This window comes from Scheffersomyces spartinae, assembly GCF_019049425.1.
Source record: "Scheffersomyces spartinae strain ARV_011 chromosome Unknown scaffold_15, whole genome shotgun sequence".
NCBI classification, from domain to species: Eukaryota; Fungi; Ascomycota; class Pichiomycetes; order Serinales; family Debaryomycetaceae; genus Lizanozyma; species Lizanozyma spartinae.
In genome coordinates this window covers 350,847-378,746 of record NW_025065062.1, presented here as the reverse complement: position 1 = coordinate 378,746, position 27,900 = coordinate 350,847, and the positions used below count along the sequence as shown (strand labels likewise).

Here is a 27,900-nt window from a genome sequence, read left to right as displayed (position 1 = left end):
CACTAGCTCCTCAAGTGTGGTTACCAGCACCACACCTGGGTCCAGCAAGCATTCAGAATCAACATCTGCCTCAAGTATGACTACGGGATCTACTTCTGAATCTAGCCAGTCTAGCGGAACAACTTCTGGAACAACTTCTGGAACAACTTCCGCAACTAGTTATTCCACTTATACTACCAGCTCAACTACTATTGTCACAATTACCAGCTGTGATCATACCAGTTGTCACATGACCACTCTGGAATCAACTTGCATTACAACTATCACTACTCCTTGTACCACTAGCTCCTCAAGTGTGGTTACCAGCACCACACCTGGGTCCAGCAAGCATTCAGAATCAACATCTGCCTCAAGTATGACTACGGGATCTACTTCTGAATCTAGCCAGTCTAGCGGAACAACTTCTGGAACAACTTCTGGAACAACTTCCGCAACTAGTTATTCCACTTATACTACCAGCTCAACTACTATTGTCACAATTACCAGCTGTGATCATACCAGCTGTCACATGACTACTCTGGAATCAACATGTCTTACAACAATTACAACTCCATGCACTAGATCCATTAGTACTTCTGAAACTTTATCAGTTTTTAGTCCATCTTCATCTGCACCAAGCTCAAGTAGTTCGGAGTACATTCCAGTTTCATCAACTTCTATTTCAACATATGAAACCACTAGCTGTGAAACTTCAACAACTACTTGGATATCAACTACTGATATCACCATTACGCTGTGCGAGAACCACCAATGCCACACATCTACAACGATGTCAACAACCTGCATCACCAGTGAGTCTGTTACAACTCATACTTTTTCAACTACCACTCCAGTCACAACTACAGTGACAACACCAAAGACTACAATTACTACATCAGAAACAACGCCAGTTACTACACCATTTACTACTCCTGAAACTACCACTTTCAGTACTACCTCCACTACAGTTATTACTGTTACACTGTGCTCCGACCACAGTTGTCAGACCACAACGTCTATATCTGAGGTTACTACTTGCATTACTACAGTCTCAACGCCTCAAACTACACCAGTTACTACACCAAAGACTACAGTTACTACATCAGAAACCACACCAGTGACACCAAAAACCACTGTCACTACATCAGAAACTACCCAAGAAACCACTTTAGTTACTACTCCAGAAACTACACCTGAAACAGTTTCAACATATTCAACCAGGGTTCTCACCGTTACACTGTGTGTTAGCAACGAGTGTCAAACCTCAAGGGTAACCACAGGTGTCACTGTCGGCACTACATCGATTGATATCACTTCATACTTGCCACCTACTACCTCAGGCACATTAACTATCCCCACCACGGTGATTAAGACCAAGACTTGCGACCACTGTGAGGAAACAACCATTACCACTGGTTACCAAGTCACTCCTTCACAAGTTTCTTTCACCAGTTACATTCCAATTCCTCCACCACCAAGTGCTACTACGTTTGTCTCATCTGTCAGTCTGGCCAAACCATCTTCATCAATTACCATCTATGAAGGTGGCGCATCCTCATCATCAACCATGGTCAATCTTTTAAGTGCGGTCATGAGTTTGTGTGCTTTTATCTTTATGGTTTAGAGCATAAATCCACTTTATTTCATTTCATACTATTATTATTATTATTATTATTATTATTATTATTTGGTTTTTTATAAATATACACGGGACCTTTACTTTAATAAATCAATAGTAGTCTTGTAACAGTAAATCATACTTGTTGTGGTCATCATATGTTATTCCTAATTGGGAAGGTGGCTACGCAACACAAATTATAAATTTAACAAAGTAAATTGCCTGTTCCACTGCTAATATGAATGGAATAACTAACCCAGTTTGCTTTATAAGCCAAGTGTTAAAGAAGTCATCATGGATCCAAGATACTTAAGGTACGCTCAAGTAATATACCTAGACGACAAATTGAGCAAATATCATAAGATCTGATAATTATAAGATCCGATAATTATAAGATCCGAGGATTACTCTACGGGGAAAATATTCGCTTGCATAAATATCATCTTAAATATATTCTAGATCAAATATGCGAGATCAAAAGGTCACTTATTCTTCGCTGGGTTGTTTAGATTCAAATCCCTGTCGTGATTGTGCCGAGAAGGTGCGTCTCGTATATATTGCTTGACGTATTTGGACTGCAGGTAAAAAGTTCATATGCCTTTGACAATTTAATTGCCTAACAATAAAATTAACACACAGGTATTATGAAGTATTGTACTCATTATGTAATTATATAGTACCCAAGATGTGATTAGACTATTATTAAAAGTCTAGGACATTAAACTTGGGGAACTGGGGAATAGACGGAATGGGTATCTCAGGTATTAAATAGACTTCACCTTCCTCATTAACTCTTTCTCTATCTCTTTCATTCATAGTGTGAATCTCTTTAATATTAGCCTCAACAAAGGTTATAAGCTCTGTCCAGTTGCGTTGAACCTGGTACGCTTGTTCCTTCCTTCTTCTACGAAGTAAGCACTCGACTAACCTGACGGCATCTGGTTGAGTATGAGTTAAACGGTCTAACATACGGCCAACGGAATTGATAAGATACTCTTCTTCGTAAATGGTACCCTTTCTGCCTTTCGCTCTTTTCCGTTCTTCTCTCTTTCTGTTTTTCGTTGTTCTTCTGGAAGCTCCTGTCTTGGCTGTTCCTGCTGTTTTGCCGGTGTATCTGGTGAAAAAGGAAGCCGTGGTGGAAGCTTCAGACGCTGCTACTGAAACATTATCTGGAACATCACCACCATCATTATCTGCCATACCATAAAAGGCATAAGGGTCTTCGGCTTTCTTCTGTCTTAACTCTCTTAATCTTCTCAATTGACTTTCGATTTGACCCCTACAATCAGCCAACAACTCAGCTATAACACCATACCCTTCACTCATCTGAACATCCACTATGGACTCCACAAGCTCAGGTTTCTGAACCTCTTGAGAAACCAAAATGGCCTTGTCAAACATATAACTCTTACAGTACAACCTAACGGCTTCTTCAACATTTTTCAAAAACATATGCTCAATTTCTGCTGCCTCGGCGTACTTGTGGTCTTCAACCAACATCGACACCAACGTGGTAGCCAGCTCAACCATCTTATGGGTGTACTGCGGTCTCTGAACAATCGATAAAGCTTCTTTCCAAGCCTTAGCCTTGACATAACAGTCCAAGGCACTGTCATAGTCGTTCAAGTATTCGTAGCAGAGCGCAGCTTCTTTGTGGTTTTGAGTGCTGCTCAAATGGTCACCGTAGAGTTTAAGAATGCCTTCAGATCTAGAATCGTCATAACGGTAGATCTTGAGGGCAACCTTGTACAAGTCGTGAGCCACCATGTACTCATTGAACTCGGTCTTAATGTCGTCGTTATCATCATCTTTGTCCTGATCAAGTTCGTGGAGCCATTGAAGAGCCTTCTCGTAGCGCTTCAAATAGTCATCGATAAGGAACTTCCGTCTGAGCGGTGCTTGCACATGGAGGTTCTGCAAAAAGGGAAGATACTCTTTAGGATCCATCTGAGACTGCTGAGCAAAGGCTAGAGTCAACTTGACATCATATAAGCCCAACGACGCCTGGTAAAGGCTATTGGCATCTTGTAAGAAACACAAGTGGATAACTGCTTGCTCTTGTTTCTCCAAGTCTTTGAAATCTCCAATGAGATCCAATGCCAGGGCCAAGTTAGGAGGCTGTTCACAAGCATAAGCAGTAAGAATGGTCTGTAGGTATTTTTCCTTTAGGGTTGAACTGTTAATTAAAGCAGAGACAACGATTTCACATACCTTATTGATCTTGGACCCTGTACTCACCACCTCTGGTTCTTTATTTCTAATAATTTTCCTAAGGCCGACGTCTCTCGTGGGTGCTGCAACTTCAGCTGATACCGGTGCACCAGCAGCATGTAAAATAGAGTCTCTGTATTTTGTCAAAGTGACATCCTCATCGTGCAAACAAGATACAAACAAGTCCAAATACTCTACCTTACCAATTTGACTAATAAAAGCTTCAACATTCAGTTCAAACAACTGCGGATCGTAGTCGTATAAGATATCCAAGTCAATTCTATGAGCACGACAAAGCAAGAATGCTTCCCTGTACTTCTTTTCGGAGATAAACTGCCTTATACCCGACAAGCACATAATTCTGGGATAGATGGTTTCCAAGTTCCCTCTTGGAGCTTCAAGAACCACCGAATAGTTTGAAGTAACACAGTTGACAAGAATAGAGCCTCTTTCTATGGTTCTGATTCTCTCATCAACAATCTCGTGAGCCTGTTGCAGGTTGTTGAGGATTTCAAAGAACTTAACACTCTCTTCATGCAACTGTTCGTTCAAATGAAGGAAACATAACTTTGAAAGTGCTGTGGTGAACAACAAGTTAGACTCGGTGATCTTCATGGAAGTCACTGCTGAGGCCACAAGCGTTTCATTGCAATAGAGCTTCCCATTGTTGGAGATCCCAAACGAACCGTAGTCATCACCAGTTTCGCTGTCACTCAAAGGACCAAATTCAAACTCACGACAAAATTCGGGGAACTGACACAACTGGCGTGCTTCCATGGTGTCATCTATTTGGTGTACCTCGCCCCGAATGGTTTCAATTCCCACAGACTTGAAGTCAGAACTGGACTTGATAAGAACGATGGGACAAGAAAATGGAACAGTCAACTGGAACTCCGGCTTGGTAACGTCTTCAACATTGAAGACTTGAACTTTCGAGTCCAGATCAACAGTATCAACCACCACAGCCACATGGGTGTCGCCTATGAACGCTAGTTGTCTGGCTGTACCACCAAGCATCGAGTCCAGAGCAATTGTGGAAACCAATTGGGGGTGTTTGATGGACTTGGGTAAGTTTTTGTCCATTTTCAACGTAATTAAGTGAACCTCATTGGTGCTAGTCAAGGCACCATACACTTGGTTATTTTTACTGACGGCCAAGTCATTTATAATGCCAGGAACATCCTCTTCTCTAAAGCTGATTGGCGGAGGTACATTGGCAATGGATAACGGAGTGATCTTGCAAGTAGTACCGTCAGTTACCAACGTAACACCAAGATCATAACCTTTGAATGCTGGACCTGTGACTATTTTAATACCCAAATCAATGATTTGGATCTGACCATTAGAGGTTCCAATCATAAAGTGTAAAGGCTTTTCCGGATGAAACTTAACAAACATAATTTCTGTATCTTTAACCATTATTTCCTGTTTAAGATACCAATGATAGTTCTTAGTAGTCCATAATTGAACTCTATCATGTAATTGGAATGCTAATATTTCTGAATCTGAAGACCAAACCAAATCCACAATGGTTTCTGTTGTCGGATCCAATCGACTATTGAATTGTCCGTGTCTAAGACCATTTCTTTCATAGAAAACCACATCCAACACTTCTTCACCTTCTTCTTCGTCAAAATGTCTTTGAGTAGACGCAATTAATGACCCTTGTGGTTTCCAAGCCAAATTATGCTCTAACCCATCAACAGCCTCATTGACACTGTCTAATTTCCCGTCTCGGGAAAACAGTCTTATCACTCTTCTGTCATATACTTCCGACGTATCTTCAACCAATACTTGTTCTACAGTGGTCACAGTAAAATACTCACAATCTCCTCTCCAGTCGATCTTAACGGCAAGAGTATCAAAGCTAGAAAGTGTCCCCTGTTCAATCTCATTGACGGTAGGATCCTTCAAAGGTCCGTCTTCAACATTCTTCAACCCCGCATGTCTTAATGCGTCTCTCTCCCGTTCCAATGCCTTAGCACCTTTCCCCTTGAATTGGGTCTCCTTCTTCCCCCACCCCACCGAAACGTGCTTAGAGTCACTGATCTTAATGTCATCGGGATTAAGGGCCTTCTCACTAATGGGTTCAAACATACGAGACATCAATAATAAGTTGCTATCTCTAGTCAACAACGTTAAAGTCTCTTCATCAGGTGACCACGAAGCAGCACCGATTCCAACGTCAATTGACCCCACAATCTCAACTACTGTGGTGTCGGGGTTAGGCTGCGTCATGTCGTAAGTGGCAGTGACAATGTCTCCACCGCTGAAGATAAACACTAGTTGACAACTATCAACAAAGTGAGCAAATGAACATAACTTGTCACTGCCGTTGTCAACAGGAACAGACGCCAATAAGTTGATATCCCCGTTCTTCATAAACTGCTGGACCTCCAAGAATCCTGCATCTTCATGGCCCAAAGCAAACGTTATACTGTCAGTTACCGGATCAAAGATTGCATCTACTAATCCCATGTCAGGATAGAGCATTGACTCGGGAACGACCGAGCCCTTGTTGAGCACCACCAAGTTCCGCATATTAACCGACGGTTCTTCTTGTCTTGACTGGGGTGAACGGCGGCTAACAAGGATAAGAATAAAGGATACAACGTAGACTGAGTTAATGTAAGGTTAACTTCAGTTAAAGCTCATCTCTAAGCATTTTAGCACAAGTACACGACCATCATCGAAGTCGTGCACGTGATAAAAACGTTGAATTTGACCTACAATTTTTTTGGACGTTTGCTTATCGTCTCAATGATAAGCACAGGCTTTATTCTACACCAAGCGTTCAATTGCACTATCACGACGATGAGTGAGGTTGAGGAGGCTGTTTTCCGTATGTAATTTGGATCAAGATAATCATGTGCCCTTTTTTCCCGAGTTTTTCTGATGAATATTGAGCATAATGCTAACCATTAACTTTGTATAGGCTCTGCGGAGATGTCAATGGTACAGATGTACATTCCGACGGAAGTCGCCCGGGAGGTGATTTACTCTGTGGGTGAGTTGAGTCTTGTGCAGTTTATTGATTTGAACTCGAAAGTCAACGAGTTCCAACGTTCTTTTGTCAAGGAGTTGCGGAGATTAGACAACATTGAACGGCAATACACGTACTTCAAGACCGAGCTAGACAAGAGGCATATTGAGGTTAAAGCGACGCCCTTTGAAGTCACAGGTGTTCAGCAATCTGAAATTGACGAGCATGCGGAGAATGCACAGCTTTTGGAGGATCGGTTGTCTCAGTTGATTGATGCTAACTCCGATTTGTATGTTAATCAAAGAGACTTGAAACAGTTTAGATACAGTGTTCAAGCAGTAGATAACGTTTTCAAGAGTTCGAGTAATTCTGACATTCCCAGTGGCCTTGGGGAGTCCGACGAGTTGTTGGGCAACTTGGAAAGTGGTGGTAACAGTGGTAGTGGTAGCCGTCAAGGTAACTTTATCTCTGGTGTTATCAGTAGATCCAAGGTAGGTACCTTGCAACAGATTTTATGGCGTGTTTTAAGAGGTAATTTGTACTACTACACTGAAGAGGTTGTTGAACCCATTTATGACGTCAAGAACGACGAATACGTTGACGTTAACACTTTTATTATCTTCTCTCATGGTTCAATGATTTACCAAAGAATCAGAAAGATCTGTGAATCTTTAAACGCCAGCATTTACAATGTTGATCTGATTCCTGATTTGAGAGCTGTTCAATTGGAAGAATTGAAGGTTAAATTGACAGATGTTGATACTGTTTTACAACAAACAGAAGCTGCTTTGAACTCGGAATTGATTGCCATTTCCAGGGATTTACCTAAATGGTGGGAAGTAATTGCTAGAGAAAAGGCAGTGTATCAAACGATGAACAAATGTGACTATGGTGATTCAAGAAAGACTTTAATTGCTGAAGGTTGGGTACCAAGTGATCAAGTGATTCAATTGAATTCAGCTGTTAAAGGTGCTAACAACACTCAATCCATTCCAACCATCGTTAACGTTATGGAAACCACCAAAACTCCTCCAACCTTCCATCGGACCAACAAATTCACTGAAGCTTTCCAATCAATTTGTGATTCTTATGGTGTTGCTACTTATCAAGAAGTTAATCCTGGGTTACCGACCATTATAACATTCCCATTTATGTTTGCTATTATGTTTGGTGATTTAGGACATGGTTTTATTTTATTTTTGGCGGCTATAACTTTGGTATTGAATGAAAAGAGTATTAGTGCCATGAAGAGAGACGAAATCTTTGATATGGCTTTCACCGGTAGGTATATCTTGTTGTTAATGGGTATCTTCTCCATGTATACCGGGTTCCTTTACAATGATATCTTTTCCAGATCAATGACTATCTTTAAATCCGGTTGGGAATGGCCAGAAAAGTTTGAAATCGGACAAACCCTTTTTGCCAAACAAGTTGGAACTTATGCTATGGGTTTAGATCCAGCATGGCATGGAACTGAAAATGCCTTGTTATTCTCCAATTCTTATAAGATGAAATTATCCATTTTAATGGGGTATTTGCATATGTCTTACTCTTATATGTTCTCATTGGTCAATTATCTTTATTTCCACAGTGTTATAGACATTTTGGGTAACTTTGTCCCCGGACTTTTGTTTATGCAAGGGATTTTCGGTTATTTATCCTTGTGTATTGTCTACAAATGGTCAGTTGATTGGTTTGCTATTGAGAAACAACCTCCAGGGTTATTAAACATGTTGATTTCTATGTTTTTATCTCCGGGAACAGTGGAAGAACCTTTGTATGGTGGTCAAGCCACGGTCCAAGTAATTTTACTCGGAGTTGCATTGGTATGTGTTCCCTGGCTTTTGCTCTTGAAGCCCTTGTATTATAAGAGAAAGTTTGACCGTGAAGCCAAGGAACAAGAGTACATTCAATTGGCCAATAACGAAAGCGAAGTCACAGATGAAACCATTGATGATGGTGGTGATGGTGACGATGATGAACATCATGAGGAACATACATTTGGTGATATCATGATCCACCAAGTTATTCATACTATCGAGTTTTGTTTGAACTGTGTTAGTCATACTGCTTCTTATTTAAGATTATGGGCATTGTCCTTAGCCCATGCTCAATTATCTACTGTGTTGTGGACCATGACATTGGGTGGCTCTTTTGGAATGGTGGGAGTTTCAGGAGTGTTTATGACGGTGATCCTATTTGGAATGTGGTTCATTTTGACAGTAGTCATCTTGGTGGTTATGGAGGGAACTTCAGCCATGTTACACTCTTTACGTTTGCATTGGGTTGAATCCATGTCCAAGTTCTTTGAAGGTGAAGGAAGATTGTATGAGCCATTCACATTCAAGAGTTTATTAGCCGGAGTTTTCTAAGACAATTAACAGAGCACTATAATTAAGTCAGGGTAAAAACTAGTTTACTCAATCAAACTAAGTATTAGTGTAGTAATGTCGTAAATGTTGATGTAAATGTCGTCAAAAATAAAGATATACCAGCAACGCACAGCGCAGCCCAGCTGTAGGACAAGTGCTAGTTGGGATAAATTAGACATTAGACGCTGGATGCCAAACTGTCATCATTCTCGGCTCCAATATGATGTAAACATTCAGTCTTCCTGAACACCTCTCAATGCTGATTGTACTATATGTCCACTGCCTTATAAATTGATTCTGCAGTTGAGCATTATAAGACTTCAGTGTGCGATTTCATCTGGGAGAGCAACAAGAAGCTTAACATAGTTTCATATAAACTAGTACCGATGTATCATTTCCAAGCTGTATGCTGCAGCCGCTTTGAGTATACTTAGCTTAACTAGACATGATAGATCATATTCTTTGCAATCTTCATAGGTATTGTTCCGTTTCATGCTGCAACCATAGACGTTTCTCTTGAGGCAGTCTTAGCCGCCACAAGTAGCTGTTATCATGAGAGCAGCTAACACTGAAACATACCTTTAAGCGAAGAGAACTTACGGTTACACAAGACAAATGATGGTGTACTCAAATTTATGAATAACCATTTCCATATATAAATATAACCGCAAAAACTCTATAATCTCAATTTATACATTTCTTTACACCATTCTCTTTTCTAATCGTTTTGTTTCCTAATCTCGTAACTCAATTGACTACTATTATATTCTGATTTGACATCTATAACACCTTCTCGGTAATAATTCCTTAGCTACCAGTCAAGAATTCTATGAATTCTACAACACCTTTTCGGCTATTCCCAAAATGTCCAATGAAGTCGCAGCCACCAACCAGATAACTGCATCATATTTATCATTTTTATTTATTCTTAACTATCTAATAATTAGCAATTTGATCGATTACTCCATGCTGACTAGCGCTTCACTATCAATGCTAATGGGTTTTCGCAGCCACTAATGTTTCTATTTCAAGCCTTTTCTCTTTTAGCTACTTGACTGAATTTCATTACATGGCGTCGAGAGTTGTAATTGGTTAGCCAGCTATTTCTAGACTTTAGTGCTTACTAACCAAAACATCAGCCATTAGCTATTGTCAGACATCACCACTAGGGGCTTTGGTCCCCAGCTCCCACCGCATTACCTATTTCGGCAATCGACGTCATATTTTTCATGTCGCAATTCCCTGCATACAACAATCAATGTGCAATAAGTGTCTGCATATATGACCACCTCATCTCTACAGCTTAAACTAATGGGATAAGTTACTATGGACTACATCTGTTCCTCTCATTATTCTAATGAGTTATTATCCTTTATCTATTGTGCTTAAGGAACTTGAGGGTCCGCTGAGTTTGGTTCCCCTCCTTCGAAGTTTACACCATGACCATCAACTTTTGAAGTCTGCATCTAAATCCGACCTCAACCATTTGGTATCAAGAACACTTAACCTCTGTCGATCTCCTAACCCATACCTTAAATGGTGTGGTATAAACGTGGTTTATGTCATATGTGACGATTATACCGTCTTGGCCTCTGAAGGAACCAATTTACTCGGTCAACTTATCAAAATAACCGAGTCCTATAACTCCACCATTGACTTAAAGATCTTCACCAGTTGTATTGACGCTATCAATAAGATATGTGATAACATTAGAGGGAAACCCACGTTGACCAGAGAAATCTTGACGCCCAAGTTGCCCACCATCATCAGTTTATATTTAGAGAAGTTACACCATCAACCCTTGCTTGTGGTCAATTCATTGACCAAATTAATCACCAGACATCCAACCACTTATAGAACGTTTGGTAACAAGACAAAGGTGAAGTTGCTCAATATGCTTTCGTCGTCGTATACGTTGCCCTCGGACTTAAGAAGCGCCATCATGTCAACCATTGCTGCGTTGCCCTGTATTGAAAAGACTGAGCCTGAACAAGTTTGGGAATCCAATGTGCGAGATGCTATTAGGGAATTAAAGTCCGTTATTGAAATCTATGGAGAGTTTTTAATCTTTGAAGAAGATCAAGACTTGAAATCGTTAATGGAGAAGCTTCCTAGAACTGACGCCTCTCAAACGATGCTATTGCCTGCGTTAGCAATTGATGTAAATGAAGGGTTAACCTTATTCCAATTGTCTACCAGAATATCCATATTATTTGAGTTATTGACGGCTTATACCACTACTGAAACACAGTTCACAGTTAAGGTTCCCATTGGACAGTTAATCACATGTATTGAAACGGTTATCTCCATCAGTACCAAGTTCTTAAAGTTCAAAGGTGATGTTCGAGACCATACCATAAAAGAAATCATCAATTGTACTCTTAGAACCAACCATGAGGCTGCCATGAAGTTCTTGAGCCAATTATGTCGTTCGTATGGAGGAAGCATATTGCCGTTCTTTAATGATATATTGGGCTTTTTGGAGTTTGTGGTGCCTTTTAAGGATAATACCATTAATTATCTGGAACTCTTGGCCAATGAACTGTTATACTTGACTCTTTTGGAAACTGTCACTACTTTGCTTGACCTTACAGACAATTTAGGAGACTCTTCCCAATTGATAAGGTTTGTGGATATGGCCCTCATACTTGTTGAACCAAGAAGTGAACCTGAACCTACTAACAAGGCGAACACTAATGCTAATGCTAATGGTAATTTCAAAAAGAATAAGAAGAAGAATAACAATTCTGCTGCACTTTCTGATCTTCTCTCACATAAGAACTTATTCAACAATTGCATTCCACCCCAAACTCTTCAAGGGGTTAGAAGACTATTTAATGTCCTTATTCCAAAGGTAAACCTTCCTCCAACTCAACACTATAAAATAATTAGATACATTATAGTTGAAGCAGTGAACACCAGGAGTACCAACCAAGAACACAAAGTATCGGAAGACCTTATTAAGCTTTTGGAATGTGCATTATTAAACCCGGGCTTTGAAACAGTGTCAATACTTCCTATAGTGTCTTCGATCTTGCCTCAAGATTCATTGATTAGTTTGTTTAACAGTCCAAGGTTCCCTCCTTTACCTCAGTATGTGAAGCAAATCCCATTGGAGAAAGAGCAAGACTATGAGCAAGACTATGAGCAAGATCAACCTACATTAAAGAGAAGAACAGAAAACGAAACAGAAGACAGTTCAGATGACGTCATTCCAGACTCTAAACGTGCAAAGATTGAGCCTACTGAACCCGTTAAGACGACTGTTGTGGAGGTCAATAGCGAATTAGTGTTCCAACCTCCGGATCCTAATCAAGTAATGCTGTTTGCTACTGCCGAAACGACTGAAGAGACTTCAGTTCCAGCTTTAGTTCCGGCTTCAGCTCCAGCTTTAGTTTCGGCTTCAGTTCCGGCTTCAGTTCCAGCCGCTGTTCCAGTCTCAGTTCCAGCTACTACAGCAAAGCCCACTCCTTCTCAAGCAGTAGACATTAACGAGTCTGATTCTGACTTTGAAATGCCATTGCTTGATGGAGGCGACGACTCTGATGAAGAATAAATAATAGAATAACTACATACTTTATACTGAAATTAACTTTTTCTGAGAGTTAAGAGCGTGCAAGTACCAAATAAAAATAATTACACAAAATCAAACAAAAGTATAGCCGTTCTTAAATAATAAACAGATATAGAACATGAACTTGACACTCCTTTCTTAAGCACTTCTATTATGGATATTGATACTGTCAATGACTCCACCAGTATTCCGACGGAGCATGTTCTTGTGCTTACAGAGAACTTATCGCCGCACAAATTAGCCATTTTGGGCCTAGTAGATCTATACTGTTCAGGACTAGTACCTGCGGAGATCACCAATATCGTTGTTACTTTCCTTATACAACTAATAGTTGGCGAGCCATTGATAGATGAAAATGGAGTTATGGAGATTACTCCTGATCTTCTGACGGTTACCCGGACGCTTAGGGGGTGTTTAGTTCTGACCCCATCAACAACAAGTAGCAGTATTGAGTTAATGTTGTTACGAAGAATGTGGTGTATTAAGGTGATAGACGACGTAGACACGTTGATGCAGAGTTTGGTCCAGAAGGTGAGTACTAAGGAAGTCAAGGAGGAGGAATCAAAAGAGATCTACGTGTCACCCAAATCACTCTTGGGTCAGATGATCCAAAGAGTAGTCACTGATTATAACATACTACTGTTTGAAGAGTCCCTGATACTTTTTGAAGCCTTTTTGGAGTACAGGAGTCCGACTAAGGAATACTATATATCAATTGAGGATCCAGACCATCTAGAAGCATCAGCCATTAATTTAAGCAAAACTTCGGAGACTGTTTCAAAGGATGAACGACTCTTTAACGACTTGAATACTCAATTACAAGATATATTGGGTATTTCTATTAATACTATTCTGGAAGGAACCGAATTACCAAGTACCTTGAAACGGAATTTGATATGTGTTCCTAAGAATGACTTGCAGGGGCTTATTAATAAGCAGATCTCTTTACTTGAAACATATGGCACCCCAACACCACCACGATTACGAGCCATAATGACTCTTATGGCATCTCCAAGTTCAAATACCAGTTCAATTGGAAACATTGGGTATAATAATTATCCTAGTTATTATTTTCTCAAATATCTTGAGAACCTAAAGGAATCCAATTATACCGGAGCTTTCGATTCTTTGTATCAATATTTTGATTATATGGTATCGACCAATTCCAAATATTTTTATCATTTTGCATTGATTGCAAGAGCAAGTTTCCATCAATATTTTGGTGAAGATATGAAAGTATTGGAAGCCATAGAAGAAGCAATTTCTGTTGCTAGAGAGAATAAAGATAACAGCACACTAACTTACATTATTTCCTTTTTATTCAATTTCATGATGAATAGACCAAACCTTTGGAAGAAACAAAGTTTCTATAATAATAATAATAACGAAGGCCAATTGTTGGAATTTTTGGTTAAGAAATCTCTGACCATATCTTCACATATGCAAGCTTTAAGTTATCAATTTGAAGTGTTACATCAACTCAATAATGGTGGAGTGATGTCAAAGTATTTGGAGAGTTTATTAAAAGCTGGATATGTTTCTATTCATGAGAATAAGGCAACATTTATCAAGTCTCTTGAGATAGCATCTACCATGTGGAATAGAATATGTGTTCCCGAACTCAGTGATGTTTATGGTACATTAGCCATGTCATTATGTGAGAAATGGGAAGATAAGATCTCCTTAAAAATGAGAAATTATCACTTACAAATGCAAAGAGGTAACGTGGACCATGCCTTGAGGGACTTAGAAGCATTGAAACTTGAGGTGGGCAATCGAGATATATCATTACGGGATTCTATTGAAGTTCGAAGATTAATAATGGAGATAAGATCCAATTTAATGAAGGGAAGAGTTCATTACAGTAAACAATTGTTGGATACTATCAACAAATACTATAATCCTAAAGAATTGGATCTTGTTAATGAAATCCTATTATTAACTATTGAAGTGAATATTTATTCGGAGAATTATACTCAAGCATTAAAGTTAATAGTAGAGAAAGTCAATGATGATTTCAATAATATCCCCAGTCTAAATACTTATTCCATGAGTCGTCTTAATATTATGAAGTGTCGGATATACTTCACCACTGGCAATGGGAGTAAAGTATTAAGGTTAGTTATACTGCAGATCCAACAAACCCAAAAATACGGCTATACTTATTTATTCCTTGAATGTGTGCTTTTACTCATTGGGATACTTTATGAAATGAACCAACTTGAGGAGTGTACATCAGTGTTGAATGACGTGATGCCTCTGGTTCTTAGTTCCGAAAGCAATGTACTTATTTCCAGATGCTATTATTTACTGGCACGAGTAGCTGGAGCAAACTATATGGCTACAGGGGATACCTATTGGCTTACTAAGACATTAAAGTATTTGAATGGGAGTATACTTGGATATAAGGAATTAGGAGATGTTAATTCATTAGCGGAATGTTTCAATCTTCAGCTTGAAATAGCTCAGCATCGACAAGACTCAATATTAGTAGAGCATGCAAGGGAATCATTAACCAAAGTTGACTTGCGAACAGAACAAGCATCAAGTTTAGGGTTTATTTAATATTAAAGATTATTAGTGCTTCTTTGATCTTTCCTCAGCATCAATAAGGGCCAAATTAAGAGCAGCATTTTTCAATTGAATAACATTTGCCACTTGTTTGAATAACCATACGGGAGTACTGAGAAATACCGTGACCGTCCCCAACCAGAAGAAGTGATAATGGTGCAAATAAAGTGCCATATAAAAGAACTCATTGACCATACACACAAAGAATAAAACCTTTCTATTGGTATAATAAAGAGCCAACAACCGACTTTGATCCTTATCGACATTCTTATGAGATGTTGAACCCGAAGACAACAGAGAGTACATGTGCATGTAATGGCTGGCCAAATCCAACGACACCAACAATTGCCAAAGAATAAAATAATCCGGATAAATTACTCCTAAATACACAATCAATGATGAGGTGGCACACCGGTCAGTTACCATATCTAGAACAGCACCAAATTTAGTGCCCTGGTTAAACATCCGGGCTGCATAGCCATCAAAGGCATCAAGAAACCCACTTATCCCATACAAAATCAACGTATAGATGGGATGATTCTTCATACAAAAGAACAGCACTATGGCCGTGATAACCCGGACATATCCAATCTTGTTAGGTATGAATAATAAGATGTCTCTAGAAGTGACCGAACTCATGATACAAATGAAATATTATTATTGATTGAGGGTACAATCGAATGTTCTAGACCATTCACCGGAGTATCAATGGTTCGCTATTACTTTGATATGTTGATGATCAACTTTAGTTGGGATGCCCCGGTGGCCCAGATCACTTTTTTGATGTCAGTTGAGTTCCGAAAAATTTCCTTACTTAGATAGTGTGCATATAAGCGTGGTCGCCGGTGAAGTCGGCGAATTAATGGGGAGTAGTAATAGTAAAGGTCCGACTTCAAGGCAGTACAGTACGGTGAGATACAATGATGATGTAACTGTTTGTTATTAATTGCTAAAGAACTATTGCTATGTACGACTTCATACGACATTATAAGTCCTGTTTAGGCAGTAGTGTAACATACAGGTCGTCTACAAGAAGTTGGGATTATTTAAGGTATGGATGAACACATATATGCGATAATTACATCCATGTAATGCAATGGATTAACTAAGAGGCTGGATTAATTGATGTGCATAGTTTAAATAGGTCAAAAAATGTCGTCTTATCGTACGTGTGGGTAACCTTCTTCGAGTCGATAAGGAATATACAGACAAGCAAACAGACACAATAACATATAGACAGCCAAACAAACGTACTTATATACGATTGACAAAAATGACAAAAAAGCAGACAGACATGATATTCATACTACAGACAAAATTTCAAGTAATGTAAACATTGTAATGCACACTAATCAATATATATATATATATATATATATACTATTATGACGTTCCTGTCCTGCAGTCAGGCTATCATTGTCTGTTTTGTCTGTAGATACGAGACTGTTTGGCCGAGTTACACGACATGACAAAAAAAAATTGAAACGACGTCTCAAAAGGAAAACCAAAACCATTGCACACGTCTAACCGCTCATTATCATCTATCATTCCTTCATCAGACATAAAATAGTATTAACGAGGTAAAGAGACTCATTTATTATCCATCTATCGCTACTGAGTGTCTTATTCTTCCGGAAATACTTCCGTAACCCTCAGATTATCCGTTGTGTCATTGACCTCGAACAGAACTAAAGAAGGTTACACCAAAATCTGACCAGTCATAATTGACCAGTCACATTAGTCAACAAATCTGACCAGTCATATCAGCAGCAAGATAACTTAAGAGTATCATGGGTGTTTGTTGTAGTTGTTGGGGATCCCGAAACAAGGACGGCAAATTTGCTCCCTTATTGCTTGCAGAGAATGAACGAGAAGCCATCTCTGCTTTATTACAATATTTGGAGAATAGAAGTGATGTTGATTTCTTTTCCAATGGACCCTTGAAGGCTTTACTGACTTTGGTGTATTCTGATAATATTGATTTACAAAGAAGTGCAGCTCTTGCCTTTGCAGAGATAACGGAGAAAGATGTCCGAGAAGTCAATAGAGATGTTCTAGAACCTATTTTGATCTTGCTTCAACTGACCGATTTTGAAGTTCAACGTAATGCTTGTGGAGCATTAGGAAATTTGGCAGTTAATAATGAAAATAAGGTTCTTATAGTTGAAATGGGAGGTTTAGAACCGCTAATCAAACAAATGATGCTGACAAATATTGAAGTCCAATGTAATGCAGTTGGATGTATTACCAATTTGGCAACACAAGACGACAACAAGTCAAAAATTGCCAAATCAGGAGCTTTAATCCCATTAACCAAATTAGCCAAATCAAAAGATATAAGAGTTCAAAGAAATGCCACTGGTGCACTTTTAAATATGACTCATTCATTTGAAAATAGACAAGAATTGGTTAATGCTGGTGCTGTACCTGTTTTGGTATCCTTATTATCAGCTACAGATACTGATGTCCAATATTATTGTACCACAGCACTATCAAATATTGCTGTTGATGATACCAATAGAAAGAAATTGGCATCAACTGAACCCAAATTGGTTAGTCAATTGGTTTCATTAATGAATTCTCCATCCCCAAGAGTTCAATGTCAAGCCACATTAGCTTTAAGAAATTTGGCTCTGGATTCAGGTTATCAAGTTGAAATCGTAAGAGCTGGTGGATTACCTCATTTGGTTCAATTATTAACATGTAATCATCAACCTTTGGTATTGGCAGCAGTGGCTTGTATCAGAAATATTTCCATTCATCCATTAAATGAAGCATTGATCATAGAAGCAGGATTCTTAAAACCTTTAGTGGATTTATTAGATTATAAAGATCTGGAAGAAATCCAATGTCATGCAGTTTCCACCTTAAGAAATTTGGCTGCTTCTTCAGAAAAGAATAGAACAGCTTTAATGGCTGCTGGAGCCGTTGAAAAATGTAAAGAATTGGTCTTAAGTGCTCCACTTTCAGTTCAACTGGAAATATCTGCATGCTTTGCAATTTTGGCACTTGCAGATGATTTAAAACCCAAATTATATGAAAGTCATATAATTGATGTCTTAATTCCTTTAACTTTCACAGATAATGGAGAAGTTTGTGGCAATTCAGCTGCTGCTTTAGCAAACTTATGTTCAAGAGTTTCAAATGAACATAAACACTATATATTGGAAAACTGGAATGAACCACAAGATGGAATATTTGGATTTTTGAAACGATTCTTACAAAGTGGATCAGCAACCTTTGAACATATTGCTTTGTGGACTATTTTGCAATTATTAGAATCAAATAATAACGAAATCAACGCATTAATTAAAGATAATGAAGAAATTCTTTCAGGGATAAAAGAATTGAGTGAACAAAATACCATGAATCAATCTGCTACCCAAACAAGAGATGATCAATATGAAGATCCAAAAGTTGAATTGTTTAACTTGACAGAACAAATCTTGCAAATTTTGGGTTAGATCCGATTCCGTTGATAATTATTGTACCATAAAGTTTTATTCTTTCTTATTTCCATCAATTAATCCTTTTGAAATCATATTTAAATAAATAACTCCTTTTATCTATAATTCTGTTAGTAATTGAGTAGAGTTGTTAGTAGTGACAATGTCGTCTTTATCCTCGTTAGTTTCATTAATGTCGTTAACATCTCCAACGCCATTTAAAGTCAACTTTCCAAGTCTTTCAATTGCTTCATCTTGTTTCTTCTTCTCGATGGCTTCTTGTTCATCGACTAAATTCTGTAGCTCATCTTCAATTTCTTGATCATCATTTGGTTCTGTCATATTCATCATGATTTCTGAAATTTGATTGGACCTATCGATATTTTCCTCCACATCATCCTTTAAATCCGCCAATCTCTTTAAATCCACATGACTATTTAAGCTTTTCAATGCTTTGTTTGAAGTTTCTAATATGGATACCAAATCCAAATTTGTAGACGCTTCTTTTAAAGTAGTTTGCAAGTTTTGGATCAGCTTGGAAGTCTCCAAATATTTACTTAGTGATTTCCTTAATAAATGTTTCAAATGCAAAAGATTGGTTACTTTAAGCTTGACGATTTCATCCTTCTTATAGTCAATAACAATCAGTTTAATATCAAAATCAATTCCTTTAATTTTGGCTTCAACATCTGAAATTTGCAGCTGCAATATCAAGTGCTGTCGGTCTAAATCAATAACTGATTTCTCCCATTCAGTTATTGGACCATCACCAAACTTAATGTAATCTCCTTCAACAACACAATAGCCCAAATCTTTAGACCAATGCACTAGTAACAAATGTAGATCCATATCTGATACGTCATAATCTTTCAATAATGCCAACAATTCATGCTTGCTATATAGAATCTTGTCTCCACGCCGTACATGTTCATGATAAGCATTCTGTGATTTGATCTTCAATTCATTGACACTGACAAATGGCTCTTTCTCCCATTGAATCGTGGGTTGTGTAAACCACAGAGTTAATTTGGTATACCAAGGATCACGTTGTAACCCTTTCAATTTAAACCAACTCAAGGGTACAATGGCTTCATCTTGAACTAAGGTTTTAAACACCAATAACAATTCCTTTGGTGGTCCCAAATCAGGGAGGGTCACTGAACTTACGACTGAAGTCCAATCCAATAACATCAGGGAGTGACCAGTCACATTCAATCGTTTATCTTTTATAAGATGAGGTATCAAATGAGTCCACGCAGTTAAATTAGCTTGGTATCCTTCAGGATTTATATCCTTTAGCTTGGTGAAACTCGAATAAAGTGACGATAATCTTGACTGTCGGAAACCAGGGACTGACAAGAGGTATGATAAGTTATCAGACATATTAGAAACAATGTTATAGGTATTATATGTAATGTGATACTAAATGACAGGTAAGATGATAGGTAGTTTGATAGGTATTAATGTGACAGGTAGTAATGTGACAGGTATTGTTATGTATATTATGACAGGTAATAATATGACAGCTACTAATATGATATGTCATATAAGATGTATAATCCATGTCTGTATATACACTATATGCAGTACTATATAAACTCTATAATAACCTTATCCCTTTAATGACAAATCTCCCAATGATAATTCAACTTGATCTCTCAACTTATCAACCACATCCAAAATGGCTTCAGCAGCTGGAGAATCGCCATAATCATCAAAGAAACATTGGCCCGAATCACAGCATTTACCTATACGAGGATCTAAAGGTACCAGCCCCAAGAATTCAATACCCAATTCCGTACATAAACTTTCCCCCCCACCAGTTGTGGGCTTAAAGATTTGAGATTCTCCTTGACAATTCGGACATACAAATCCAGACATATTTTCCACCAATCCAAGGATTTTGATGCCTGCCTTCCGACAAAAGTCAATTTCCTTTCTAACATCTAATAGGGCCACTTCTTGAGGTGTTGTAACAATCAAGGCTCCATCAATACCTACTTCTTTCATATACGTGGTCACAGAAAGATGTTCATCCGAGGTACCTGGAGGTGTATCCACTACCAAATAGTCTAAGCGATCACCCCAATCAACATCCTTTAAAAACTGCTTAATGAGTCCATTCTTCTTACTCCCTCGCCATATAATAGCAGAGTCCGGATCAGGTAACATAAACAGAATGCTCATTAGTCCCAAGTTGTCAGCTACATAAACAGGGGTCCAACCAGAATTGGATTGATGGATAGATTCACCTTCTGCTCCCAACATTCGAGGTAATGACGGTCCACATATATCTAAATCCATAGCCCCAACTTCTAATTGATCATCTGCTGCAAGTGCCCATGAAAGCATAGATGTGAAAGTGGATTTTCCCACTCCTCCTTTGCCGCTGAGTACAAGGATTTTATGATCTATCATATTTAACCTCTTGTTGATTTCTGGTAGATCTGGATCTGGTCCTTTAGGCAATGATTCACATATCTCTTTGTTGGCACATCCAACACAGGCTTCATCTTGACCGGCTTTTTCTGACTCCGGTCCAGGACAGTGCTCCGGCTCAGGAGCTGGAAGCTCGCTCACTGTTGGCTCTTTAGAGGGTGACATATATTAAAGAAGTAAATAGTAAGAAGATGAAGCACCAGAAAATGATGTTTCTTTTTGATGTCATTAATAATCTCGCATCAAACTTCCTAAAACGGAGCACGGTAGCGCAGATCGAAATACCTAATATGCATGCAGAAGCTTATAACGTATTTTAAATTAGTAACTATAATTATTACTAAAATATGCACACTATACAGTTATTCTATGGTTAAAATATTGCTTCTCTGGCTCTCCAAGATACAATTTATTCAACAGATTTTTAAGTTGTTCAAGATCATTTGAATGAGCAATAGCAATGTCTCCCACAAATTTAGATACCAATTTAAGAGCAACCTTTTCATTAAATTCCTTTCCTTCTTCATCAGTTGCAACATATGGAATGTTCTTCAAAAGTGATGTTAGGGACTCCAGATCTTCATTATTGGCTATTAATTCACAATAGCTTTCATAAATTCCAGCACCAACATTCCAAGTAGGAATAATGGAACCATTAGAAGGGAATTTATTCATGAGATCAATTAAAGCTCTTCTGGAGGTTTCATTATTAGAAATAACAACTTCTGGTCCCAATTTTGAAGCTATGATTCTATGAGCTTCACTCCAAAGTTTAGCATTCATAAATGCTTCCGTTGATACCCAATAGTCACGTGACTTCTCATATTCAAGTGCTCTTGCTTCTGCTATTAATTCCTTTGGAATGTGCAACTTTTCAGTTAGTTCTATTTGAGTTTGCTCATCAATCCTTTGAATATTCAGTAGGACGACTTTTCTAACATTCTTGGTTGAGAGTTCACCATCATTCAGACAAAGAAATGCCACTAATGATTGGAACCATAACCCATGGTCCAATAAATAGTTTCCAAATTCAACACCAATGTCATCAGTTTTACCAGCCAATAACACCTCTTGAATGACCCATTTCAAACTTATGGAAAGTTGTGAACACTCTTTAACAAAGAGTAATGCTTCTTCCAGATTCTTGGAACACCATATATTGTATAACTGTAGCAATGCAATCACCGCAGAATCAAGATATGTTTGTTCTTTAAGAGTGACTTGGATAAGTTCATTGAGAGTTTTAGTAGGATCATCATACAAAAGCTTCAATGAAAAGACCATATTCCAGGGCAACTCCTTGGAGAGTAATTGGATCTCACGTGCTAAGATTTGATAAACTTTGACAACTGGTGCCGGTATATTCTCCAATTCATTATTATTCCTCCAGCTTTCAAGTTGGTTTTGAGCAATAGCTATAGCAGCTTGATCATTGGAGTCCAAAAGTACCAAAACAGGTGATAAATATGCATTGCTTGTCTCCCAAGCAGCCTCCACAGCCAGCTTAAGATCTCCATAATAAAGATAGTCAAGTACAATCTGTAATTTGTCCTTAGAATGGTCCTTTATAGCTTGAGCTAAAAGAGGCTTGTTGTACTCAGCCAACCACGATACAAATGCTTCTCTTTGATACTTAATGATTTCGAATTCAGACCCAATCTTAACATCAAATAACACAGAAGCCAACTTTAAAAGAAGAGCTGTTTCGTTCAGTTTACATTCAAGGCATTGTTGGAAATCAGCAAAATTTAGCTCTTTATAAGAAGCAATCTGAGGATACTTGTTGTCTTGAGCTTTAATAGTAATCTTGGATAAAAATACATCCACTAGTTTAGGTTCCATGGTTAGTTGAATTGGGGTCAGCTCAATAGCATCCATAACTTTCCCAGGTCCTCCTTCAGGTATTGGTGTGGAATACAGAACTGCAGCCTTATTAAAGTCCCCGAAAAGAATATCATCAACATTGGCTAAATTGAAAGCTTGAGAAGGTTTGGTTGCTAAAACATCTAATAATTGTGGATTCAAAGGAGAGTCGATATTATTGGTCAATTCAAGTTGTAGTAGCCAATCATCAGCAGTGGGGATATCAGGTTTGCGTTGAATGATATCAAAGGCTTCATCGTTAGTAATATCTGGTTCATAAACTCGCTCTTGAACAATTTCATTCAAATCTGTTCCCGGAGGTAGGTTGTTAAAGAAGTCTCGAAAATAAGCAACTTTCAAAGCAGGATCAGAAGAACTAAGCTCTTCTTCTTCTTCTTCAACTTCCGCTGTCGAGCTTGAAGACGAATATTCCGGTACCACTTTATCTTTATCTTTATCCTCAAAATCAACTTTTGAAAGGTCTTGGGTAACTTGGTTTTCCCTATAAGTTTCAATTTCATTCCTAATCTCTTCAAAAATTTCTTCATTTCTTTGTACATTCAAAGGAGTGTCTTGTGTTGCATTATAACCCCATGCACCTGGAAGGCCATGGGTATCACGATTCAACCGTTGCTTTTTCAATTCTTGCTCAATTATTTCAGCTTGGTATGCATTTTGGTATTGTATGAATGATTGATCTTCTGTATTATCCTGCTTTCTTTTTATGCTGATCAACTTTTCATACATTTGAGGATTCAACTCATCTTCGTCAATAAGACCCCATACACTAAAGTGTAAGACTTTAAATATCCATCTTTTAGCTAGAGGATCATAAGTAACAAATTCTGTTCCAACCATATTCTTTAACTTATCAACAAATTCAGATAACGGTTGGTGGTCTTTTGGAGTGACATTCTCAATAGTAATTGTGGCTGGAATATTGACACCATTGCCCACAGCTGGTTTATCATCATTATCTTCATCAGGATAGACAAGAACGACTTTCTTATCAAAAACAAAGATTCTTTCGAATAAAACCTTTTCTAATGGAATACCCTCTTCTCTGGCAATTTCCATAAACCCTGATAAGTCTACAGGATGATCATAGGCAACTTGACCAAAGCCTTTTCTTCCAATGATGAAATTCTTAATGTTCAGAAGCTCTTCTTCCGTTAATTCTATAAGCTGACTGATTGAAGGTAATGTCCAATATCCGTTGTTTAACTCCGGCTTGTCACTATTGGGTATCTGTTTCTGATCAGGTTGGGATTGTTTCAGAATGACTCTGATTTTGGATTCATCTTCAACACGGTCTTTGCTAACCGTATACAGAACCTTAGAACCACTAGGATATGCAGTATCAGCAGCCTCATCCAATTCATCATCATCATCTGTAGCATCGCCATTAGTAGTAACTGGCTTTATAGATATGTTAGCTCTTCTCTTTGAAAATACTTCATTGGCATCGATTTGATGATATTTCAAAGGCTCGGACTTTATTATAAGCCTTTTGATGTTACTTAAGTCCTTACCCTCAAGTGACGTCAACTTTGATTTAGTTTGTTGTTTAGTAACTTTGCTAGGAACAAATCTAGAAACACCACTACTGTTTGAAGGAAGTTCTTTCTTTTGCAATACCGAGATGTTATTTTGAGTGAATAAGCCTCTTATGGTAGTGGTTCCGGGGTTTCGAATGTGTTTGAAAGCTTGAGCCAATCTACTCAATAAACCTGATTTCTTGGATTCCTGTTGCTTGGAAACTTGCAAATATGAGTACCCTCTATTTTCATTTGGAGTCTCCTTATGGAACAATTGACCAGTAATAGAAGGAGGCATTGACGTCAAAGGTTGTTCATTCTGTACATTGACCAACGACTGCTGGTAAGGATTGGCATTTGTAGTGGATGTAAGGTTGGCATTTGTGTTATTGACACCACCACCAACATTTCCGCCACCTAGTCCCGTATTCGAAAACAATCCCGGTTTAGAGGTGTTGACTCCAAATGACCCCGAAGTTGCAGCCGCACTAGTGCCAGTGCCGGTACCAATACCACTAGTACCTGGTGTGTTAAATAATCCACCACCTCCACCAAACAACAGCAGTTGAGTAGTCTGTTTTGTACTGCTATTACCAAAGAGCCCAGTTGCTGGGTTCGCTGATGTTGCTCCTGTTGTAGCTGAGCCAAACAAGCCTCCTGGTTGGCCGGCATTCGATGTGGCAGAATTGCCAAAGAGGTTTGATCCTTGAGTGGCGCCAAACCCACCTGCAGCACCCCATGAACTCATATTGCAGGTAGCGTTGATGATAAAGGAGAATACTATGGTTTGTTTAGATCAGATGAATTAATTTTCAGTGAGAAAAGTAACCAGGGGGTTACCCGCACTTCAATTGGTCACTGCCATATAAGGACTATTATGTATTACCATAGACCACTATATATAGACTACAGTTGAATAATATGAATCGATATGATATAATATAATACAAAATGAGTTTAATTGATGGCAACGTCGAGCTTGACACAACCAGTGGCACTGTACCAACACTTATCGAACTTACGTAAGTTTGGCTTACTGGAATATACCTTATTGGGGACCCCAACATCCAACAAATAATGTGTCACTTCTCCCTTTTCTAGATGTCCATTCTTGTATGCATGTATCAATCCCGAAATGGGTATACCCATGGAAACACACCATTTACATTTGAGAGTTGTTAATGAAGGGTCAATGATTGTACCTGAGCCACCATCTAATCCAGAGGGAACATCAAGTGACATTATTTTAGCTGCTTGTTGCGGTTCATTACACCATTCAAATAACTTGGTTAAAGTAGCCATATCATCATCTTGATAAAATATATCATCCAAATGAGTATCATAACCTTGTAAGGCATCAAGAATTAATTCCACAGGTGACTCTAATTGTAAGTTAATGATATCAAGCATCTCCACCACTTTAGAAACAAGTAATTTCCCTCCAGCTTCCATAAATAAATGCTTTTGACGTGAAAATTCAACATCATCTTCATCATCTCTAATTGCAAACGCAAGAACTCTTATACCATGATTTGCTAAATGACGACCGGTAGCAAATGCTCTAATAGCACATCTACCGGACCCCACAAGTAATAAGACCAAGGGAGGTAGATTATGATTCTTTTTATTAGATAATCTTGTGGAACCTCCCAATATTCTGTTCAATATCAACTGAGATAAATTAACGGCACAGACTTCAGCCATAATTGTAGTATCAATCCCAAATGATTCAACCGAAAGTCTTTCCACTTCTAAAAGTTGGACCGGAGAAGCCAATTGCACGCTTTCTTTTGATTCATTTGATATAAAGGAAAATGATGCAGAAGAAAGAATCCCACTAGCACCAGAAACTGAGCTCTTATTGGCATTAGGACCAAATTGAGGTGAAAGAATGCCTCCTGGAGTACTGGGAGCATCTCTTCTAGGTACATAATTACCATTATTTGAACTGTTCAATGAGGCTTCACCGATTTTATCCCAATTATCTTCAACATTCTTTTCTAAAACCATCTCCTTATTGTCATAATTGATTTTTTTTACATTTTCAACTTTGTTGTGACCTACAAGACGATCATGAAGACTAACGTTATCTTTACGTTGGAAATCAGCAAACACCGTCTTCTTATCAAACATTGCCAAGTTAGCAGCAAAGTCAAACTCAGAGCCGGTTTTAATATCATTCACATCACTTTCACAATCCCAATCTGGATCATCTGCCTTGTGGTGGTGAGTAAGTTTTGCCAGTCGAAGTTTTGGAGTGCCTGCTCTACTTGTATTCCGAGAACGAGTGGATTGTGATTTAGACAACAGTTCAGACTCAGAGTATCTATTATTAGTGACAGGTTTACCGTTCTTCTTCTGTAAGTTAACTGGCAATTGAACAACTTTAACATCAGCTATCCTGGTACTGGGTACATTCATCGATGGTACACTAACATTAGGATTGATTGAATGATAGACGTTCAGTAGAGTCACATTGGTCTTATCAATGTAGCTGATGACTCCAGTAGACTTTGTGCCATCCTTGAGAAAGAGATCCACTTTATAGTTCAAAAACTCCGTCATGGTATACCTGCTAGTAGTAAAGTAAAGTGGTTGTATACTGTGTTGGTTCTTCATGAACAAACTAAATTTGAAGAGTTCAAGCAAGATATCGGTAGGGACACGTATGGCAAAGGAATATAGAGAACTCCTTTTGCAACCAGACAGTCAAGTTATGTTATATCCAAATGAAAGCAAAGGATTATATTGAAATGCCTTTGTATTCCGTTAATGCTCTAACGGTTGTTCCAACTAGACGAAGAAGACTGAATTCAAATGAGAGTGGGTCAGTTCGCACTGACCCTTTAGCTGAAAGTAAGACGAAATGAACCCAAAGAACGCCATCTCAAATAAGAGTTCCAGCAATACCTTATGTGCATGTTCATTTCACCTTTTACATGACAATAACTTAGTCACACGGTCCAAGACAACAATATTAATCACTGCATTATCCATTACTTCATTACTACACTACAAATGTTAGATTGACCTCTGTTAGTCTCTTCACTCAAATTACTTCGTACCAAGACATAATAAAGTGGTCACAACCGATCCTCAATCTTTCTCCGCTGTCCACACTCCATACCAATAGTGAAACTGGTAAGAAGCTCTATCTATTTTCGGAGAAACTATCTGAAGAGCAAAATTACTCTCTGCTGAAAACTTTGCGAAATGACCTGCCTTTTATATGTTTTTGAAAAATTCTCAGACTCATATTTACGCAGTGCAAGCGTATACATCAGTACACAATGGTGATTGTAATTT

General features: G+C 38.4%; 11 protein-coding genes across 11 annotated transcripts; 5 read left to right on the top strand and 6 right to left on the bottom strand.

Moving 5' to 3' along the window:
- Window positions 1-1,028: 1,028 nt before the first annotated feature.
- HAP41 (Hap41p) lies at window positions 1,029-1,603 on the top strand (the record flags this gene model as incomplete). Its single annotated transcript, XM_043192206.1, has 1 exon — window positions 1,029-1,603. A coding segment is annotated over one exon (575 nt), but the record flags the coding sequence as incomplete, so codon positions are not given.
- A 696-nt stretch (window positions 1,604-2,299) lies between these two features.
- Window positions 2,300-6,349, bottom strand: KQ657_001407 (Elongator subunit; the record flags this gene model as incomplete). Its single annotated transcript, XM_043192205.1, has 1 exon — window positions 2,300-6,349. The coding sequence occupies one exon, from the start codon at window positions 6,347-6,349 to the stop codon at window positions 2,300-2,302; it is 4,050 nt and encodes a 1,349-aa protein (XP_043048500.1).
- Window positions 6,350-6,622: 273 nt separating this feature from the next.
- On the top strand, window positions 6,623-9,163 carry VPH1 (H(+)-transporting V0 sector ATPase subunit a; the record flags this gene model as incomplete). Its single annotated transcript, XM_043192204.1, has 2 exons — window positions 6,623-6,626; window positions 6,744-9,163. 2 exons carry the CDS (start codon window positions 6,623-6,625, stop codon window positions 9,161-9,163), a joined length of 2,424 nt encoding a protein of 807 aa, XP_043048499.1.
- A 1,357-nt stretch (window positions 9,164-10,520) lies between these two features.
- Window positions 10,521-12,719, top strand: RIX1 (uncharacterized protein; the record flags this gene model as incomplete). The annotated part of the gene is made up of 1 exon (XM_043192203.1): window positions 10,521-12,719. The coding sequence occupies one exon, from the start codon at window positions 10,521-10,523 to the stop codon at window positions 12,717-12,719; it is 2,199 nt and encodes a 732-aa protein (XP_043048498.1).
- A 373-nt stretch (window positions 12,720-13,092) lies between these two features.
- APC5 (anaphase promoting complex subunit 5) lies at window positions 13,093-15,302 on the top strand (the record flags this gene model as incomplete). Its single annotated transcript, XM_043192202.1, has 2 exons — window positions 13,093-13,097; window positions 13,178-15,302. 2 exons carry the CDS (start codon window positions 13,093-13,095, stop codon window positions 15,300-15,302), a joined length of 2,130 nt encoding a protein of 709 aa, XP_043048497.1.
- Window positions 15,303-15,314: 12 nt separating this feature from the next.
- On the bottom strand, window positions 15,315-15,947 carry PIS1 (CDP-diacylglycerol--inositol 3-phosphatidyltransferase; the record flags this gene model as incomplete). The annotated part of the gene is made up of 1 exon (XM_043192201.1): window positions 15,315-15,947. The coding sequence occupies one exon, from the start codon at window positions 15,945-15,947 to the stop codon at window positions 15,315-15,317; it is 633 nt and encodes a 210-aa protein (XP_043048496.1).
- A 1,151-nt stretch (window positions 15,948-17,098) lies between these two features.
- On the top strand, window positions 17,099-18,772 carry VAC8 (protein anchor; the record flags this gene model as incomplete). Its single annotated transcript, XM_043192200.1, has 1 exon — window positions 17,099-18,772. The coding sequence occupies one exon, from the start codon at window positions 17,099-17,101 to the stop codon at window positions 18,770-18,772; it is 1,674 nt and encodes a 557-aa protein (XP_043048495.1).
- A 102-nt stretch (window positions 18,773-18,874) lies between these two features.
- On the bottom strand, window positions 18,875-20,137 carry KQ657_001401 (uncharacterized protein; the record flags this gene model as incomplete). The annotated part of the gene is made up of 1 exon (XM_043192199.1): window positions 18,875-20,137. One exon carries the CDS (start codon window positions 20,135-20,137, stop codon window positions 18,875-18,877), a length of 1,263 nt encoding a protein of 420 aa, XP_043048494.1.
- Window positions 20,138-20,365: 228 nt separating this feature from the next.
- Window positions 20,366-21,358, bottom strand: NBP35 (Mrp/NBP35 family ATP-binding protein; the record flags this gene model as incomplete). Its single annotated transcript, XM_043192198.1, has 1 exon — window positions 20,366-21,358. The coding sequence occupies one exon, from the start codon at window positions 21,356-21,358 to the stop codon at window positions 20,366-20,368; it is 993 nt and encodes a 330-aa protein (XP_043048493.1).
- Window positions 21,359-21,547: 189 nt separating this feature from the next.
- On the bottom strand, window positions 21,548-25,342 carry KQ657_001399 (nucleocytoplasmic transporter; the record flags this gene model as incomplete). Its single annotated transcript, XM_043192197.1, has 1 exon — window positions 21,548-25,342. The coding sequence occupies one exon, from the start codon at window positions 25,340-25,342 to the stop codon at window positions 21,548-21,550; it is 3,795 nt and encodes a 1,264-aa protein (XP_043048492.1).
- Window positions 25,343-25,551: 209 nt separating this feature from the next.
- Window positions 25,552-27,159, bottom strand: EDC3 (Edc3p; the record flags this gene model as incomplete). The annotated part of the gene is made up of 1 exon (XM_043192196.1): window positions 25,552-27,159. One exon carries the CDS (start codon window positions 27,157-27,159, stop codon window positions 25,552-25,554), a length of 1,608 nt encoding a protein of 535 aa, XP_043048491.1.
- Between the last annotated feature and the right edge of the window lie 741 nt (window positions 27,160-27,900).